At 51.0% G+C, this 16,847-nt stretch overlaps 6 protein-coding genes across 6 annotated transcripts; 2 read left to right on the top strand and 4 right to left on the bottom strand.

The window, feature by feature from the left end:
- Positions 1–39: 39 nt before the first annotated feature.
- P175DRAFT_0438685 (pseudouridine-5'-phosphate glycosidase/carbohydrate kinase family protein) lies at positions 40–2,687 on the bottom strand (the record flags this gene model as incomplete). The annotated part of the gene is made up of 6 exons (XM_040893922.1): positions 40–1,357; positions 1,418–1,718; positions 1,768–1,998; positions 2,049–2,190; positions 2,244–2,452; positions 2,501–2,687. The coding sequence occupies 6 exons, from the start codon at positions 2,685–2,687 to the stop codon at positions 40–42; spliced, it is 2,388 nt and encodes a 795-aa protein (XP_040751520.1).
- Positions 2,688–2,912: 225 nt separating this feature from the next.
- On the top strand, positions 2,913–5,058 carry P175DRAFT_0460548 (dolichyl-diphosphooligosaccharide--protein glycotransferase subunit OST1). The gene is made up of 3 exons (XM_040894729.1): positions 2,913–3,395; positions 3,511–4,540; positions 4,640–5,058. The coding sequence occupies exons 1-3, from the start codon at positions 3,040–3,042 to the stop codon at positions 4,763–4,765; spliced, it is 1,512 nt and encodes a 503-aa protein (XP_040751519.1). The 5' UTR covers positions 2,913–3,039; the 3' UTR covers positions 4,766–5,058.
- A 244-nt stretch (positions 5,059–5,302) lies between these two features.
- On the bottom strand, positions 5,303–8,653 carry P175DRAFT_0517120 (uncharacterized protein; the record flags this gene model as incomplete). The annotated part of the gene is made up of 6 exons (XM_040898960.1): positions 5,303–6,510; positions 6,894–6,898; positions 7,219–7,606; positions 7,671–8,342; positions 8,418–8,540; positions 8,626–8,653. The coding sequence occupies 6 exons, from the start codon at positions 8,651–8,653 to the stop codon at positions 5,303–5,305; spliced, it is 2,424 nt and encodes an 807-aa protein (XP_040751518.1).
- Positions 8,654–9,207: 554 nt separating this feature from the next.
- P175DRAFT_0439824 (putative beta-ketoacyl synthase (Cem1)) lies at positions 9,208–10,885 on the bottom strand (the record flags this gene model as incomplete). Its single annotated transcript, XM_040893986.1, has 7 exons — positions 9,208–9,372; positions 9,442–9,810; positions 9,921–10,187; positions 10,238–10,324; positions 10,378–10,449; positions 10,528–10,635; positions 10,724–10,885. Coding segments are annotated over 7 exons (1,230 nt in total), but the record flags the coding sequence as incomplete, so codon positions are not given.
- Positions 10,886–11,702: 817 nt separating this feature from the next.
- Positions 11,703–13,188, top strand: P175DRAFT_0558311 (agmatinase). The gene is made up of 3 exons (XM_040900835.1): positions 11,703–11,872; positions 11,939–12,065; positions 12,159–13,188. Exons 1-3 carry the CDS (start codon positions 11,747–11,749, stop codon positions 13,145–13,147), a joined length of 1,242 nt encoding a protein of 413 aa, XP_040751516.1. The 5' UTR covers positions 11,703–11,746; the 3' UTR covers positions 13,148–13,188.
- Positions 13,189–14,128: 940 nt separating this feature from the next.
- On the bottom strand, positions 14,129–15,186 carry cdc42 (Rho family GTPase CDC42; the record flags this gene model as incomplete). Its single annotated transcript, XM_040898483.1, has 4 exons — positions 14,129–14,188; positions 14,249–14,627; positions 14,879–14,998; positions 15,167–15,186. 4 exons carry the CDS (start codon positions 15,184–15,186, stop codon positions 14,129–14,131), a joined length of 579 nt encoding a protein of 192 aa, XP_040751515.1.
- Between the last annotated feature and the right edge of the window lie 1,661 nt (positions 15,187–16,847).

Below are 16,847 nucleotides of genomic sequence, written 5' to 3'. Positions count from 1 at the left end.
GTGTGTAACTCTAGGCTGAATTACTAGTATGAGGAATGATTATAGCTGGCTCAGGCGATGCTGCAGGCTCTTGAGGTCTTCGCTGACACCGCCTGTGCTCTTCAGAGTCATAACACTGGCTTCTTGTGCAAAAGGAATCACATCCTCCACTCTTTTATGGCCGGCTGCAAGCCCTGCGATGACAGCGCCTAGTAAGGTATCTCCTGCGCCGTTGACGCTGATAATGGCTCCATCTGCTAGCTCAGCAGCAGGAGGGAACAGTCGCATATACACCCCCCCAATAAACTCGTCTGTAGACGAGGCGCGAGACAGGATATACGGGCTGTACTCAGGCGCTGTAAGGCGGGAATCACCTGGTCGAAGCAACTGCGTAAGGAGAGCTCCCCTGGCGCCTAGCTTCGTAATGATGCATGGAAGAAACGGGAGGAGCTGTATACTCTGCTGCGGGATCCCGGTGTTAACGAGATCGGCAGAGGTCATTGCAACAAGTCGGTCTCGTGACCCAGACGAAGACATTCCCATTGCATCAACGATGCGCCACCAGCCAGCAGACTCGAACAGGCCGCTCTCCCGTGCAGCCATATACATGGCAGCAAGCTCAAACTCGTTCGGAGCAGCAAGACTGACAGTGTTGTTAGGGACGCATGCCGACTCTGCAACTGCAGCTTTGGCGCCAGCGCTCGATTTGAATAGTCCTTGAGATTTCACAGTTGAAACGGACTCGAAAGCAACTCGAGAACCGTGCTTGTTAGCTGCTGCAACCCACTTAGATAGAAGCTCAGGACTCCAGTTGGCATCAACAACCACCCATTGCGGCTTGGTGCGCGCGATAATCGGCTCCCAGAACCGGTCAAAGCCTAAGACATCGTCTGGCAGCTCCATAATACCCATATCAGCCATCGCTACGTGGAGGTCTCTCTTCGCATCGTTCACGGCGATGTATTGTGCAGTACGCGCGCCAGACGATGCCGGCAGCACTTGAACGCCGCTAATGGAAAGCTTCTCCTGTTCCAGGGTAGCCAACGCGGCCCGGCCACTAAGATCATCACCGACTGCACTGCAAAAAACAACAGAGCTTCCCAAGGAGCTTGCAGCAAAAGCAACATTGTGGCCCACCCCACCAAGACTTTGTCCAATGACGGCGGGATTTGATGTGTGGAAGGCAGGTAGTACTAGACCACTCCCAGCTCGCGGAACAAAATCGCATGCCAGGTCAATCGCAAGCGAGCCTGCAACCAGAACATCCGCCTTTTCTGGCTGCGTCACGGGGATTTCACTAGTTGGGTGGAGTTCCGGCTCTACCTCTGATGAAACCGTTTGGTCAGCCCTGCCGATCCGGAGAATCGCTGGCATATGTCTACCAGGAGCATCTCGAAATTAGGACATTCGAGCCTCACGCAATTTGAAAGGCACTCACCGTTCGTTTACTGTTTCGCTAGACCGTTCTAATTTGGAAAGCTCAACCGCAACCCTTGTTGCGCGCTGGACATTGGCTTCGACTAGGGCCCGGTTGGCTGTCACGCTCTTTCCACCGCTGAGCTCCTTGATCTTGGCCAGCACGAAAGGCGTGTTATCGCTACCATGGTAGCCCTCGACATCCGCAAGACGGACTGCTTCGTCAATGATAAAATCCATTTCGCTTTTAGGAATTGAGTATTCCTTTGAAACTGGATTGGCAAAAAGGATACCAGATGACACAGGCAGCTGTGATTGGGCATCTATACCCGCGTTAATCGCTATTGATTTAAAGGGGACACGGTATCTTACAGATAATAGCCGCTGCTTCCGCCTCATCTTGAATAACCTTGGGGCTTTTGATTCCACTGTCCCGCGTAAAGAATGCAGGTAGATCCACGGCACCTTGACGGCCGTCGGCAAAGGTCCCAACACACACCCCCTCTGTTTCGAGGTATTCCAATGTGCGAGGAATGTCTAGGAAGCTTTTGCACCCTGAGCTGATCACAGCCACCGGAGTACGTCCCAACTCAGTCAGATCGGCTGGTGTTGTTAGTTCGCGCCCTCACCACAGTCTCAATCAATGCACATACCAGAAATATCCATCGACGACTCAGCGCCACGATGAACACCCCCCAGACCACCTGTCCCGAACACTTTAATGCCAGCCAAATGTGCGAGCACCATAGTACCAGAAATCGTTGTCCCACCGTGAAGCGGTTTTCCAGCCATGCCCTATTCATATTAGAGACTTTTTTGACAACTATAGATAAAGAAATAAAACGTACGAGCCCGCATATGTAGCCTAAATCTCGACGAGAAACTTTCAATGCGTTTCTCTTCTCCGCGGTTGACGCCAGCTCAGTGAGCTCATCGGGCTGAAGACCAACTCGGGCTACGCCATTGAGGATACCGATAGTAGCGGGAACTGCCCCATTCACGCGAACAACCGATTCTAGGAGCGATGCCAGTGCTACATTCTCGGGGTACGGGAAGCCTACGTATGTTAGCGGAGCCTTACTGACAGAAAGGATACTGTTGGTACCGTGAGTGTAGATCGTAGTCTCCAGGGCTACTACCGGTTTCCCCGTGGCCACCGCGTCTCGAACCTCTTCTGAAACCCGGAAGAATTTGCTTTGGGCGAAGCTATGATTCTGTCGTGCATATAGCGCTCGAGGCTCTCCAACTGTCCTGCGGATGCATTGACGCGACGTAGCTCTAAATGCGAGCATTGTGAGCAGCGACACAGAGCAGATCCTAATTCAATATAGACTATGGAAGCGTAAAGAGTCAAATTGCAACGCGAAAATGTCAGAAAGGATGAAAACAGAGCCAGTAGGGAGGGGAGAGAGGGAGGAGAGAAGTGAAGGCGGCATGATTTGGCCGCGGCGGTCGCCGTACTTTATGTACTGTATTGGAACTAAATCCGAGCATCATCGGGACACCTCAGCATCACGCCGAATTCCTCCCCTCCCCTCCCCTCGGCCTGCCCGTCCCTCATTTCCCTTCTTCTTTCGATCTTTCTCCTGGTGAGAATTACTGGGACCTCCAGCGCAGTCCGGTGCAAAACTGCCCATCGATACAATGCGGCCGTTTGCTACCGTTGTTACGGCGCTCTGCGGGCTTGTCCTGTCCAGCAGCTCTATAGTTTGCGCCGATTCTACCTCTCACCCTTCTCAGGTGCTGCTCCCTGCCGACTTCAAGCCTCCTCAGGTGTTTAAGAATGTGAATCTCGTGCGGAATACCAACTTGGAAAAGGGCTATGCTCGCGAGACCGTCAACATCGTCGTCGAGAATGTCGATAAACAGCCCCGGAGTGAATACTACCTGTCCTTCCCCTCAGACGTATTCAATCAGGTGGGAGGATTGGAAGTTCGAAACAAAAAGCAGGTAGAGAAAGGAAGGCTTGATGTGGAAATTGCGACAGTTGATTCACCCAGGTAGGTTGACCATTGTCGCGCCCAATGGCTGGTGGTGGTGACGACGAAGCCACGGTTGCTTGATCGAGCACACAACTATGGAATGCATGGGCTAATAATGTCAATTGAACACTAGCGATGTTCAATACTTTGTTGTCCACTTCTCTGAGCCTCTTGCTCCCTCCTCGCAGATCACTCTCGGCATTTCGTACTCTCTCCTCAACTCGCTCCATCCTCGCCCTGCTGCCATTGAGCAGTCGGATCGCCAGTTCCTGACATACTCCTTCTCCGCATACGTCCCCTCTGCCTACCAGACGGTGACACAAAAGACCAAACTGAAATTCCCCAGCACCAACATTCCTGACTATACCACCACGGATCTCAAAACCGGTGAAGATCCCGAGCGTCACGGCTCGACCTACACATACGGTCCCTACGACACGGCCCAGGTTGCACCAGGAACTACCCACCCCATTACTGTCCGTTACGAGTTCACCAAGCCTGTGATCACCGCGTCTCTGTTGGAGCGCGACTTGGAAGTGTCTCACTGGGGAGGCAACTTGGCTACCGAGGAGCGCTACTGGCTTCACAACAATGGCTCCAAACTGCTGAACCACTTCTCCCGTGTGGAATGGACCGTCTCCAACTACCAGCAGTCGCCCTCATCTGCGATCCGGGAACTCAAATACCCATTGAAGCCAGGCTCCGTGGACCCCTACTTCATCGACGACATCGGCAACATCTCTACCAGCCGCTACCGCCCCGGGAAAGCCAACCGGGAAGCCAATCTCGAGCTCAAACCCCGGTTCCCTATCTTCGGTGGCTGGAACTACAGCTTCCGTCTTGGCTGGAACAACGAGCTGTCGACCTTCCTCCGGGCCTCGGGTGCAGAATCTTACGTTCTCAAGGTTCCTTTCCTTGAGGGACCGAAGATGCCTGAAGGTGTCCAGTATGAGAAGGTAGTTGTGCGTGTAATCCTCCCCGAAGGAGCCCGCAATGTGCGATACGAGACTGTCGACGGAAGCTCCAGTAACGGTCTTCCTAGCACCAGCCAGATCCAGTCTTCCTTGTCCACCCACAAGACATTTATGGACACCCTTGGCCGCACCGCATTGACTCTGACCGTGGAAAGCCTTACCGATGAAGCCCGCGACGCCCAGCTTATCGTAAGTTCCCCCTACCCCCTACCCCCCCCTTTTTTTTTTTTTTTTTTTTTTTCCTCCCAGATATCACGCCGGACAGAATAGCTTATCGAGTGCTTTCAGGTTACCTACGAGTATTCCTTCTGGGATGGAATGCGCAAGCCCTTGACGATCACCGCTGGGCTCCTGAGCGTATTCGCAGCTCTGTGGGCTATTGGAAACATTGACGTCAGCATTAAGAAACGATAGGATAGTTGTGTATAACTGTTGTGCGAATATCGCCATTTTTGTTTCTTCTTCTTCTTCTTCTTCTTTTGCTGTGTTCTTTTCTTTTCTTTTCTTTTCCTTATACCAGTACAATAAAAATTGATGTTTCATTTCTCCATAGAGCAATTCTACCACTGCCTTACCTCACCGTTTCAAGCTAACTATAACGTGGATGCCCAAGAAAAGGCAAATGGATAACAATTGCACCCTCAGATATACATACATACAAAAATCGTACAACCCCCTTTCCCTTCTCCCATGTAGGTAGGTAAGAGAGGCAAAACAACCGATTTTTTTTTTTTTTTTTTTAACTTCCTCCCGTCTCCCAGAACCCCCCAACCCCCCCCCCCCCGGCCCCGGGAAGCCATTTATTTTACTTGGCCAAAAGTATATGAAAGAAAAGATTAGCTCCAGACGCCTTGCAAGCAACCCTAAACTAATCGCAAATCAACAAACGGGGAAAAGAAAAAAGAAAGCGCGGGTTTGTTGCTACTACTACCCCGCACCCAGTACTGCAACTTACTCCTCCTCGAATTTCCTCTTGACTCCGTTGCCATTCGTATGAGAAGGCGGAGGAGCGGCCTGTCGAGCCCGCTGCTTCCGCTCTTCCGCCTCCGCTTGGGCCTGGCGCTTCTTCCAGGCGGTTTTGATGGCGGGCGCCGCACGGATGAGATCATCCTCCGTGACGCGGTCCTCGATGCTCTCTAGGACTTTCTCCACGGTGGAGATGTGGTTTGCGTCGGCCTTGTCGTCGCGAATCCGGTGGTAGCGCCAGCGGCCCTGGTCGTCCTTGGCGCACTCGACAATGCTGTCGTCGAGGGGCACCTGCAGGGCCTTGAGGTCGTCCCACTCGGGCGCGGTGACGAACATCTCGCCGAAGGGCTGGTACTCGTTGGCATTGAGGAGGACGAAGAGATGGAAGATGGGCAGGGCGTCGTAGTCCGGGAATGGATCGGTGAGGCCGTCGGCCTCGTCGTCGGAGTCGGGCTCCAGGATCGGGAACTCGAGGCGCATGCGGAAGTCGATGGTGTTTTCGGCCGGGGGTTTCCATTTCAGGATGTGCTCGTCGGTGCCGATGCGGTAGGGGGTGCTGCGACACGTGAAGATGAGGCCGTCGTTGCCGTGGATTTCCTTCACCTTGGGGATGATCTCGCGGAACATCATCTCGATGCCGTAGCTGACTTGGGTGGATTTGTCTTCGACCGTGAAGATGCGGTGTTGCTTTTCCTCGGGGAATCGGTCGTACAGCGCGTTGTACGGCTTGAGGACTTTCTCCTTGAAGTATGCGAGGCGCTTATCGAGGGTGCGGTGCATGAGGCTTTGTCCGTCGAGTACGAGACAGTCGAAGACGAGGAATTTCAGTTGCTGCGTGCCGTCCGGGTAGGTGTCATTCACCAACTCGCCGTCTACCAGGGTATCCACGTGGAAGGACTGGAAGGTGTCGTCGTCGGGCATGGGGAAGTGCAGCTGCGGCACGTAGCGGTATTCATTCTTGCGGTCGATGAGGTAGTGGATTTCAGGCGTCTCTGACTCCGGTTCTCCGCGCGCAAAGTACATCAAACAGCGAATGCCATCGGTCTTTTCGCATACGTAGTAGTCTTCCCGTTGTAGTTCGAGGAGGTGGCGGTTGGAGAAGCTGACCGGTTGAGCCCCGGGGAAATTGAGGTTTTTGCGACCTAGCAAGTCCGCGACCTCCCTGCGAAATTGATCAGCTAGATGGGGTTCGGCTTTAATACCGACCGCGTCGAGATCGGGGACGGAATTGCCCATTTTCTTTTTTGTCTCCTTTCGTTTTTCTTTCTGCCTCTCTGATTTTCGGACGATGAGGGGATCGGGAGCCGAGTTGATGTGAGGACAAGCAAGGGTGGCCCAGACTCGCTTTCGCCTTTAACAAGCTCTCTCTCTCTCTCTCTCTCTCTCTCTCTCTCTCTGGCCCGCAGGCGCAGGGAGGGTGATTCGGCGACTGCAAAGGGAGACAATTATGAGGGATATTGAAAAAGATGCCTCTGTAGAGAAGGACAGAGCTTGGTGAAGTTCGAGCAATGGAGGAAGTTGTTTTGTCCTGGGGGGGTTTGTCGGGGAAGATGACCTCGGATGGCCTGAGGCACACAATTACTGTTTCGGGCGCATCCTCACATTACAACTTCAAGGAGAGAAGGATGGAATGAGTAAGATAGATTTTCGGGTTATGAATAAGGCTTTCATGTACAGTTTTATCCATAGCCATTTGAGTTGGGGTATATCGCTTCATCACAACAATTTGAAGAATAATCCAAACCGGCCTCCTTCCAAGAGGACTCCCACCAACGCCTTCATCCTAACCATTTGTCCAAGAAAAGGGAACCAGATGCAATACCGTCATCGCTCATCATATGCTGTAAAAACGAGGGAAAAAGTAGAAAAGAAGTGGAATCAGGGAGACGTCAGCCTGCTACGAGCTCGCTACCACGGGGGTCTTTCTCGCGACGTCTGTCGTAGTAGTCGTCCCGCTATTATCATCAGGCGCATCCGAAGCAAGCGGCGATATGTCTAGATTGACTTCGTTGAGGGGCTGAAAGATGTTTCCCTCAATAGGGCTGCTGATCTGGTCTCCCGTAGAAAATAGTCCGCCGCCGCGTGCTCCGCCCAGTGCATGGGAAATCATCTCTTTGATGCGCACATACTGATACTTTTTCTTCGTAGATATCAGAGTATGGGTGACCAAGGGTTGTGGGTGGGAACGGGAAATTGCTGCCATGACAGAATCTTTCTCTTCGTCTGAATCGACAGGGCCATTATTTTCCAGGTCATCCTGGAGTGGTGCATTTGCGTCGATGGCCGCCTCTGTAGTTATATTAGTCTCGTTTTCTTTCCCAAAAAAAAAAAAAAAAAGAAGAAAAAAACATACTCTGCTGACGGGCTTGGTTCTTCTTCTGATACGCTTGAAGCAGCATATCATAGGGCAAAGATCGTCCAGGAACCGCACGCTTCGCACCCATCGAGTGACTCTTACAAGTCAACGACCGCGCACACTGAGCGCCATTCGGCAGGGTAACACCGCACTGCTTCTCGACATCAACCGGACCCTTGGGCTTGGGCGCTTTCGGTTTCGGCTCTTCCTTCTTCTTTTTCTTCTTCGGTTCCTTGTCCTTGTTGTCGTCGTCCCCCTCGGCCTTGCGCTTCTTCCCTTTCTTCGTTCCATCCTCCGCCATGCCCTTGACGGCACTCTTCTTCGCGGCGCTCTTTTGCGCCTTCACCGACTCCTCGCCATCGCCTTTGTCACCGACACCATCATCGTCATCGCCGTCTTTGTCGCCGGACCCCTTCTCCTTGGCGCGATTCGCCGCATCCCGCGCCTCCTTCTTCCGCCGCGCCTTCTCCTGTTTCGCCCGGATACAGCCCCGGATATGCTCGACGGCGTTCTGCTTGAGGACCGGCCTCTTGCATGTCTTACAAATCACCGTCTCGAGAGTATCTTCCTCCCGTGGCTTCCCCGTAGGAAACGCCGCCATTGTTTTCTCATCGATCTCCGGGAGAATCGGCGACGACCCGGGGGAATCAGGGGCATCTTTCTCTTGCGCTGCAAACCCCGATCCCAGTTAGACAGGTATCTTTCCAGAAAGAAGGGAAGGGAAAGTCCACCGCCCATCCTCACCCTTCTTTTTCCCGATCTTGGCGGATTTCTTCAGCTTGATCTTTCCCGGCTTGCTGTCCTTGTCGGAGAACTTGTATCCCGACGCGTTCACGAGGCTGCCCGACTTCGACGCGGCCGTGGAAGCTACATCGGTCCATACTTTGTTAACACAGCTCGTGATGTGGTGTGGTGTGGTGCTGGGCCCAGGACTCGGGGGGGGAGTACATACCTCGACCGGCGTCACCGTTTGAAGGCATAATCACAGCGCTACAGGCGGGTGTGCCCCCCAACACTCGATTCGAAAATAAAGGAAGAAGGAACGTAAAATAAAACTAGAGTCAAGATCTATTAGAGTAAAGTCGACAATCAAAAAGAAAAAAAAAAGCCGGGTTGAAATGGTGGGTGTTTCCGGTCGCGATGAACTGTAGTTGCCAAGAGATGATACAGAGTCCGCATCAGGGTGTCACGTGCAGGCTTGTCTGGTCTTATATATAAACTGAAAGAATTCTGGGTTTAGTTATGGAATGAGATTACCTGGATTTGCTAATGACAGCTGCATAGTTTGGTGGTGAATGTGTTACTATTTACTTGCCCTATTATACGCTCTCCTCTACTGAATAGATATTAGATAGTGATTGTGAGCCTGTAATGTGATGTGTAACCATGGCTCAAGTATATAGTCCTGATTTAAGCTTATTGATTCCTCTACAGAATATTATTATCCGATAGTGAATGAGTAACACATTTCAGCTGAACTCAATTAACTTGATATATGTACATGTATTTTACAACTGTGAATATTATTATACACTTAGATGTCAGGTCGAGAGAAACAGAGACTGCTGTTTGTCCCGCCAAAGCCAAAGCTATTGGTCAAGGCGACATCGATACGGCGCTCCTGTGCTTGATTCGGGGCGTAGTTGCAGTCGAATCCATCCGCAAGGCGCTCTAGGTTGATCGTTGGGGGCATAGCATTCTAGGACCAACACGTCAGCCAAGATCTAGCACATCCTAGCGAGGATGGTGTATACGGTTTAAAACTCACCTCGCTGATAGCAAGAACGGTGAACAGCGCCTCAATAGCCCCCGCACCACCAAGTAAATGCCCCACAGCTCCCTTTGTGCTGCTGATATTCACATCGGACGCATTTTGCTTACCACCCGGACCCAGGAGGAGGGCCTTGATCGCTGCGTTTTCCGCCGCGTCTCCGACGACAGTCGATGTCGCATGCGCATTCACATAGTCAACAGCCGAGGGCTGGAATTGAGCGTGCTTCAAGGCCTTTCTCATGGCTAGAAGTGCTCCCTCGCCGTTTTCCTTGGGGGCTGTCATGTGGTGTGCGTCGCCAGAGCAGCCGTAGCCTCTTAGTTCGGCATAGATACGAGCGCCTCGAGCTTTTGCATGTTCTAGTTCCTAAAAAGCAGGTTAGCGAAAACTGCTTTCGTTGACGTCTGAGTTGTTATTAGAAAGAAAAAAAAAAAAAAAAAAAAAAAAAAAAAAAAAAAAAAAAGGCAAGTTAGTACCTCTAAAACTAACATAGCTGCGCCTTCCCCAACAACGAAACCTTCGCGATCTGCATCGAATGGTCGGGAGGCTTTCTCGGGGGTATCGTTATAGCTTGTTGCGAGGCTGCGCGCTCGAGCGAACCCGCCCACAGCCAGTGGATGTATACAGGACTCTGCGCCACCCGCAAGCATCACATCTGCGTCCCCAAAGGCAATGAAGCGAGCGGCATCGCCGATGGAATGTGCTCCGGTGGTACATGCAGTGGTGGCGGCATGATTGGGGCCCTAACGGGAATCAATATCTCATGGACTAAGAAGCAAAGGATTCAGCCTACCATAAAGCCATACTTCATGGAGATATGGCCGGCCCCCAGATTGATCAACAGCTTTGGCACAAACAGGGGTGACACCTTTCGGTAGCCCTAACGGATGTTCAGATTAATTCGCCACGTCTCGAATAGATTTGAGAACGAACCCCCTTCTCATATGCTACGACCGTATCATAAATCTCATCAAAGTTCCCGATGCCGGATCCTAAGCAAATACCCTACCATGACTCGTTAGTGCAGGCAGCTTTAAATGGGATCGAACAGTCTCGAACAAAAAAAAAAAAAAAAAAACCTACTGTCGCCTCTCGTCGATCAGCCGCGGTTGGCTTCCACCCCGCATCCTCCAAAGCCTCTTCCGAAGCAGCCAAGGCGAACTGGGCGAACCGGGCCATTTTCCGCTCGTCCTGTCACGCATTAGTATAGCGCACTCACTCTCATAACCCCAACCAAACCAGAGTTTATGATTAGATTAGGAGGTATAGGTATACTTACATCTCTACTCAACCACTCCGAGGCAGTCCATTTCCCATCTTGCCGCAAACCCTGGGGAACAACCGCAGCAATCTGACACGGTAGGTCCGCGAACCTCGCATCACGCGGTTTGACATTCACAACGCCACAATGGCCATCTAAGAGACGTCTCCAAGTCCGCCGCACTCCTGCCAATCACGAGAGCTTAGCAAACGAGTGGGGGTAAATAACAATCAAAAAACCGAGTACATTGTGTGTGTGTGTGTGTGTGTGTGATATGACGGGGTATCGTGTCCAGCTACCTTCCCGGGAATCTCTCCATGACACCAGCGAGCTTTGTCGCAGACCTTCCTCTTCTGGAAGTGGAGACTTGCGAGACGGGGGAGAAGACGGAGAACCCGCCTTATTGGGAGGACATTTTTGGTTTTTTTTTTTTTTTTTTCAACGTTTCTCGTAAGGGCACCATAACAGTAATCGTCTTATCTGGGATCTTGCAGGCGGAAGAAATGCTATCAATACTTACTTACCTACTCCTAGAGGGGTCACCGCACCAAGTCCTGTTACAACAACTCGCCGCATGGCATCTTGTTGTTGAGGTTATTCAGGTGAAGAACTTGGACGGGAGACACCAATCGACGGGGGAAAAAAAAATATGAAGCAAACCCGAGGTCCAAGTTAGCAAGAGCACAGCTTGCAATGAGGAGAATAATAATAATAATAACAATAGCAAAGTAATGTAATAGTTAATAATAGTCATAACAAAATACAACAGCAGAACGACGAGATGTTGAATTGGAGATGGATGACTAAGATGGCCGGAAAGGGAAAGTCCGAGCGATGTCATGCAGCCAGGCACCAAGGCAGCCAATGAGAAGAGTCTCTGCTATCGATAAGAGATGGATCGCAATACCGACTGTGACGGTATTGACTGTATTATATCCAGCATGTATTATTCCACGGTATATATATTCCTATCTATCTTTCTCTTCTTTTTCGCTCTCTTCCTCTCACTGAAATCCCTGTGGCTATTAGATCTGTTGCACAATGAAGCTGACCTCGGTTGGTGTGCTGGCCTTGGCTGGAACTGCCTTGTCCCATGCCCACCATGACCATGACGAAAGCATTCCCCAGCATGTCCGAGAAGCGTTGCTCCAGAAATGGAATCAAGAGGTGAATCCCTGCTCTGGAAAATAAATATCAATGGGCTAGAAATTGAGCTTGAGCTAACTATCACAGTGGACGTTCTCTGGAATCGCCAGCTTCGCTCATCTGAAGCCTGTCAAGTGTCTGATTGAACCGGACGAGCGATACGATATCGCTATCATCGGGGCTCCATTCGACACCGCCGTTAGCTACAGACCAGGTACGTACTATACCAAACAAACTACTACTATATATATATATATATATATATATATATATATAAATACCTAGTATACTAATGTAACAAATATAGGAGCTCGCTTCGGTCCCCGTGCCATCCGCGCCGCCAGTGCCCGCCAAATGGCCGGAACCGCATACAACACACGCGCCGGCATCAACCCGTACAGCTCCTGGGCCACGATCAAAGACTGCGGCGACATCCCCATCACACCGTTCGACAACGGCCTCGCCGAACGACAAATGTACGAAGCCTTCCTGGAGCTGGGCACGCGCGCGCCCATAACAACCACCCCAGCAGCCACATCATCCGCGCAAGGCGGCAGCAAGGGCATTTCCGCGGGCAGGGCCAAACTGGTCACGCTGGGCGGAGACCACAGCGTGGCCCTGCCTGCGCTTCGGGCACTGTACCGGATCTACCAGAAACCGATCACGGTGCTGCACTTCGACGCGCACCTGGACACGTGGAACCCCGTGCGCTACTCGGCCTACTGGCAATCGGAGCAGTCGGCCTTCAACCACGGGAGCTTCTTCCACAGGGCCAGCCGCGAAGGGTTGATTTGCAACGCGACCTCTGCGCATGCCGGTCTTCGCACCCGGTTGACCGGCGTCGATGATGCCGACTACACTGCCCCCGGACCCGAGCAGGGATTCATGCGTATCCATGCCGACGACATCGACGAACTCGGCGGCCCCATGGGCGTCGTGGACGCGATCATCCGGCGGATCGGCCTCGACCCTGAACAGCCCGTTTACCTTTCCGTGGACATTGATGTCTTGGACCCCGCCACTGCCCCTGGAACCGGCACCCCCGAGCCCGGTGGCTGGACTACCCGCGAGTTCATTCGGATCCTCCGTGGACTGGAGAAGTTGAACATTGTCGGCGCCGATATTGTCGAGGTGTCGCCTAGCTATGATAACAATGCCGAGACCACTGCGCTGGCCGCTGCACAGATCGCCTACGAAATCATCACGAGCATTGTCAAGGCCGGAGCTGCTGAGAATCTGGGCGGGTGGTATGGACGCAAGGAGGTGCCAGAGTCGGTGTACAAGGACGAACTGTAAATGAGATATGAACCATATGGACCAACCAATCTATGTTCGATAAAATCAATTATATAAAAGTTTTTCTTTAATTATCGGTCGTCACCCGCCAAGGTATCTATCTATCTGAAGAAAGGGGCCCCCTTTCCATCAATCGCCCCCACTCGAGAGCGATAGCGCTCAATAATGTGGGTTATTTCTTCACCAAGTCCAAATTATCTCATCCAACCTTCAGTAAAGCCGAAAAAGCAACCTCCACCTGGTGGTAAACCGTGGATCAAATACTTTGGTCATCATATTCCATGTATCTGTGCTATCTAGTCCATGTCCCGTATCTTGGAGGATCTTGGAAACTTAAAATGGCACAGTAAATCTGTTAGACATGACAACAAATCGAGGGCATAAAGAATCAGATCAAACCAGAAGCCAACCAAAACAGGACGCCTCGACTTCCAACGCCGATTCAGACGATGAGAGTTGTTAAGAAAGGAAGTGAAAATGGACAGGGAATGAAAGGGCGGGTGTGGAAAGAGCGCGCAAGGTAATTGGGAATAGGGCAGGGTTCCTAAGCAGGGGGATTGGGTGGAGCATGAAGCAGGATAAAGGGGCCCAAGGGGGGAGGGGGGGAAGAAGCCGGCGCGGGATGATGTGTGTTTGTTGATACAACAGTTGTGTGTGGCAGTTGCAGAAAAATGTATAATAAAAGGCCATATAAAAAGCAAGGATCGAACGTGGCTAGAAGCCTAGATAACAATCACCATGCAAAGATCCATCCACGGGCAAAGCGCAAGATCTCAGTTGGGTCGCCAACCAAATCGGGAAGCCGAGTAGATTCGCAATTCTCCATATCATTCAAATCAAGCACGATCTAAATATCTCGGGCTGCCGGATATCACTGATACATCTGCTAAGAGCGCCAGGTGTTAAAAAAAAAAGAGCGCCTATGCGGTTGGCGACTTAAGGGGAAGTGTACTAACCCGTTCCACAGGGGAGCTGTTTCGATTACAGCAAAACACACCTCGACCTCTTTTTAGGGGCAGGCTCAAGCGCAGCGACGATCGCCTATATGAATATCGGTCAGTATATGTGCTGAAGCGCTACCCGACAATCGCAGCCACTCACCTCATCGAATACGTCCTTGAGTTTGTACTGGGTCAACGCGGAACATTCTACATATTTGACGGCACCCAAATCCTTAGCCATGCGATCGCCATCTTCTTTGCGGATCGGCTGCATCTTCTGGCGAGAAAGTTTCTCGCGAACAGCGGGGTCATCACGAAGATCGGTTTGCGTTCCGACGATCAGGCAAGGAACTCCGGGGCAGTGGTGGTGGACCTCAGGGAACCACTTCTCGCGCACGTTCTCAAAAGAAGCGGGAGATGTCACGGAAAAGCAGACCAGGAAGACGTCGGTCTGGGGATATGAGAGAGGGCGGAGGCGATCGTAATCCTCTTGACCGGCGGTATCGAATAGACCTAGAGTGTAAGGCTCATCTCCGATCCTATCGCAGGGGGATCAGATTAGCAACGAATAGAACAAGTCGCAAGCAAGTGTGAACTTTAGTATTTATCTTCTCGAGTATTCAAGTCCGGATAAATATCAAAGGTGAAGCCGGTCGGAACGTTGTTGAGGGGGTCCCAGGAGGGGAGCTCCCAGAAGCTTGATGCGAAATGCGGCATCACGCCCAGCAAAAAAACAAAACAACAACAACAACAACAAAAAAAAGAGATAAGTTCAGTAGATTCTACTTACATGACTGTCACAGCATAATTATCAAACACAGTTGGCACATATTCTGAAGGGAACTTGTTTGTTGTGTATGAGATCAGGAGGCAGGTTTTGCCAACGGCACCGTCACCGACAACGACACACCTATAAACACCATACTCACGCGGTTAGCAAGCGGCCTATAAACAAGAGAAGCAAGGGTTGGTCGATACACCCCGAAAAAGGGGGTGTAGGAGAAGAGGAGGAGACGACGGGGGTTTGAAGGAGATCGAAAGAACAATGAGATGCGGAAGCAAAAAGAGACGGACGTACTTGATAGTTGCCACAACCATGTTGGGAATCTAGGAGGAACTGATGCACTCGGAGGGGGGGAAAGAGTTGAGAATAGATAGAGAGGACGCTCGAAATGCTATCTGAACCCGAGACAGGCAGGATAGGAGACAGGAGCGGTGAAGAGGAGCAAGATCGAGTGTCGGGAGGGAGGAGAGATGGAGAAGAGATGGCGGAACGGGAAATCAGATTAGGGGGGAGGGACGGAGATGAAGGGAGGTGGATGAGGAAAAGAGAAGGTGGATCGTGCGGTGTATGAAGTGATGTTAGAGACCAAAGTGATGCGGATGATGGGTGATGATCAAGGGACGGAGGAGGCAGCCAATGTGGGAGATTCGAGGCGGAGAAGGAGGCCAGAATTATTGCCAGGTCGTCGAAGGAAGGAAGCTGCTGGAGGAAGCCGAGTCTAGGTTTTGGTGGTGTTGCTTGCCAGCGGATAAGAGACGAGGGAGTGGGATTCCCGCACTGTTGGCTTGGGTTAGTTAGTCCGGGCCTTTTTTGTTCATTTCATCACAGTCACAACTAGCTCGCTTTTTCATTTCTTTCATGTACTGACTTCCACTTGCCCCTGCAATCTTCCAGAAAACTTTGAAAAAAAAAAAAAGGAATAATAATGATGTGATAGCCCAGGACTAATGACTCTGTATTCAAGAAGAAGAGAGAGAACTGGAACTCACCACAAAGTAGTCAATGCTTTGGAATCTTGCGTATTTATTGTTGTCAATCTTCCAACTCCTCTATTCCGTCCTCAGTGATCTCGTCTAGGAGAAACCTCTGATGAATTTCTCAAAAGGAGGGGCAAGAAAGGTAATGGAAGGTTTGCGGCACCAGTTCAGAACGTTCTCTGGAACTGGGAGGACGGAGGACTGGTCGAGAACCACGATTCTACAGTGGAACCCGGGAGTACGAGGAAATACTCTCGAAGACTCAATTGTAAGATGAAAGGAAGACACCACAGCCGATGACAGTGTGAAAGAAATGAAATAAAGGATGGAAGGAGAAGAAATAGAGAGAGAGAGAGAGAGAGAGAGAGAGAGAGAGAGAGAGAGAGAGAGAGGAAGAGAGAGGGGAGAGAGATCTCAAATCATCATCGAGAACCCGTCTCCCCAGACAGACTTCTACCACTTTTTACCCAGCAAGTAGTTACCTAAAGTAGGAAAAGAAGGGAAAGAAAAGAAAAGAAAAGAAAACGTCAAACATTTCAATCCCTTATAGTTACTACATCCACGCACCAGTAATCTTCAGGATGTCCAAAGGCGCCGTTTTACTTGTTCGCGTATGCGCCAGAGAGGCAGCCATGGTTACAGATGACTTATAATAGTAACTAATAACTAACTACTACACAGTGATTCCGATCCAGGTACTCCGTACATATCCATGTAATAAATAAATCCCCACCAAGTTTCATCCTTCCGGCAATTCGTTTGGGGAATGGCGCCCATTTGAAACGACGGGTCTTGCCTTCCGTTTTGGAGCTCCCGACGAAGCCCATTTATGAGTGCACTCCTATACACTTATCTACTACTTACTACTACCTTGGCACCGGGTAAAAATGGGCGTGGAATATGAGTCTATTCTTGCTATCGATTCCCTTCTCTCTCTCTCTCTATATATTCACATGTACCCTTCTCAAAACCACGTCAAAGCAAAGTAACAAATACGC

The sequence above is a fragment of the Aspergillus ochraceoroseus genome, assembly GCF_002846915.1.
Source record: "Aspergillus ochraceoroseus IBT 24754 chromosome Unknown P175scaffold_5, whole genome shotgun sequence".
In the NCBI taxonomy this organism is placed as follows: Eukaryota; Fungi; Ascomycota; class Eurotiomycetes; order Eurotiales; family Aspergillaceae; genus Aspergillus; species Aspergillus ochraceoroseus.
This window is presented reverse-complemented; position numbering and strand designations above follow the sequence as displayed.

Bases quoted from the DNA above. Each gene is read 5' to 3' on its own strand.
- P175DRAFT_0460548 (XM_040894729.1), top strand. From the start codon at position 3,040: ATGCGGCCGTTTGCTACCGTTGTTACGGCGCTCTGCGGGCTTGTCCTG. The intron at 3,396-3,510 runs GTAGGTTGACCA...ATTGAACACTAG, and splicing joins GCGACAGTTGATTCACCCAG to CGATGTTCAATACTTTGTTG. The intron at 4,541-4,639 runs GTAAGTTCCCCC...GAGTGCTTTCAG, and splicing joins CCCGCGACGCCCAGCTTATC to GTTACCTACGAGTATTCCTT.
- P175DRAFT_0558311 (XM_040900835.1), top strand. From the start codon at position 11,747: ATGAAGCTGACCTCGGTTGGTGTGCTGGCCTTGGCTGGAACTGCCTTG. The intron at 11,873-11,938 runs GTGAATCCCTGC...TAACTATCACAG, and splicing joins TCCAGAAATGGAATCAAGAG to TGGACGTTCTCTGGAATCGC. The intron at 12,066-12,158 runs GTACGTACTATA...TAACAAATATAG, and splicing joins CGCCGTTAGCTACAGACCAG to GAGCTCGCTTCGGTCCCCGT.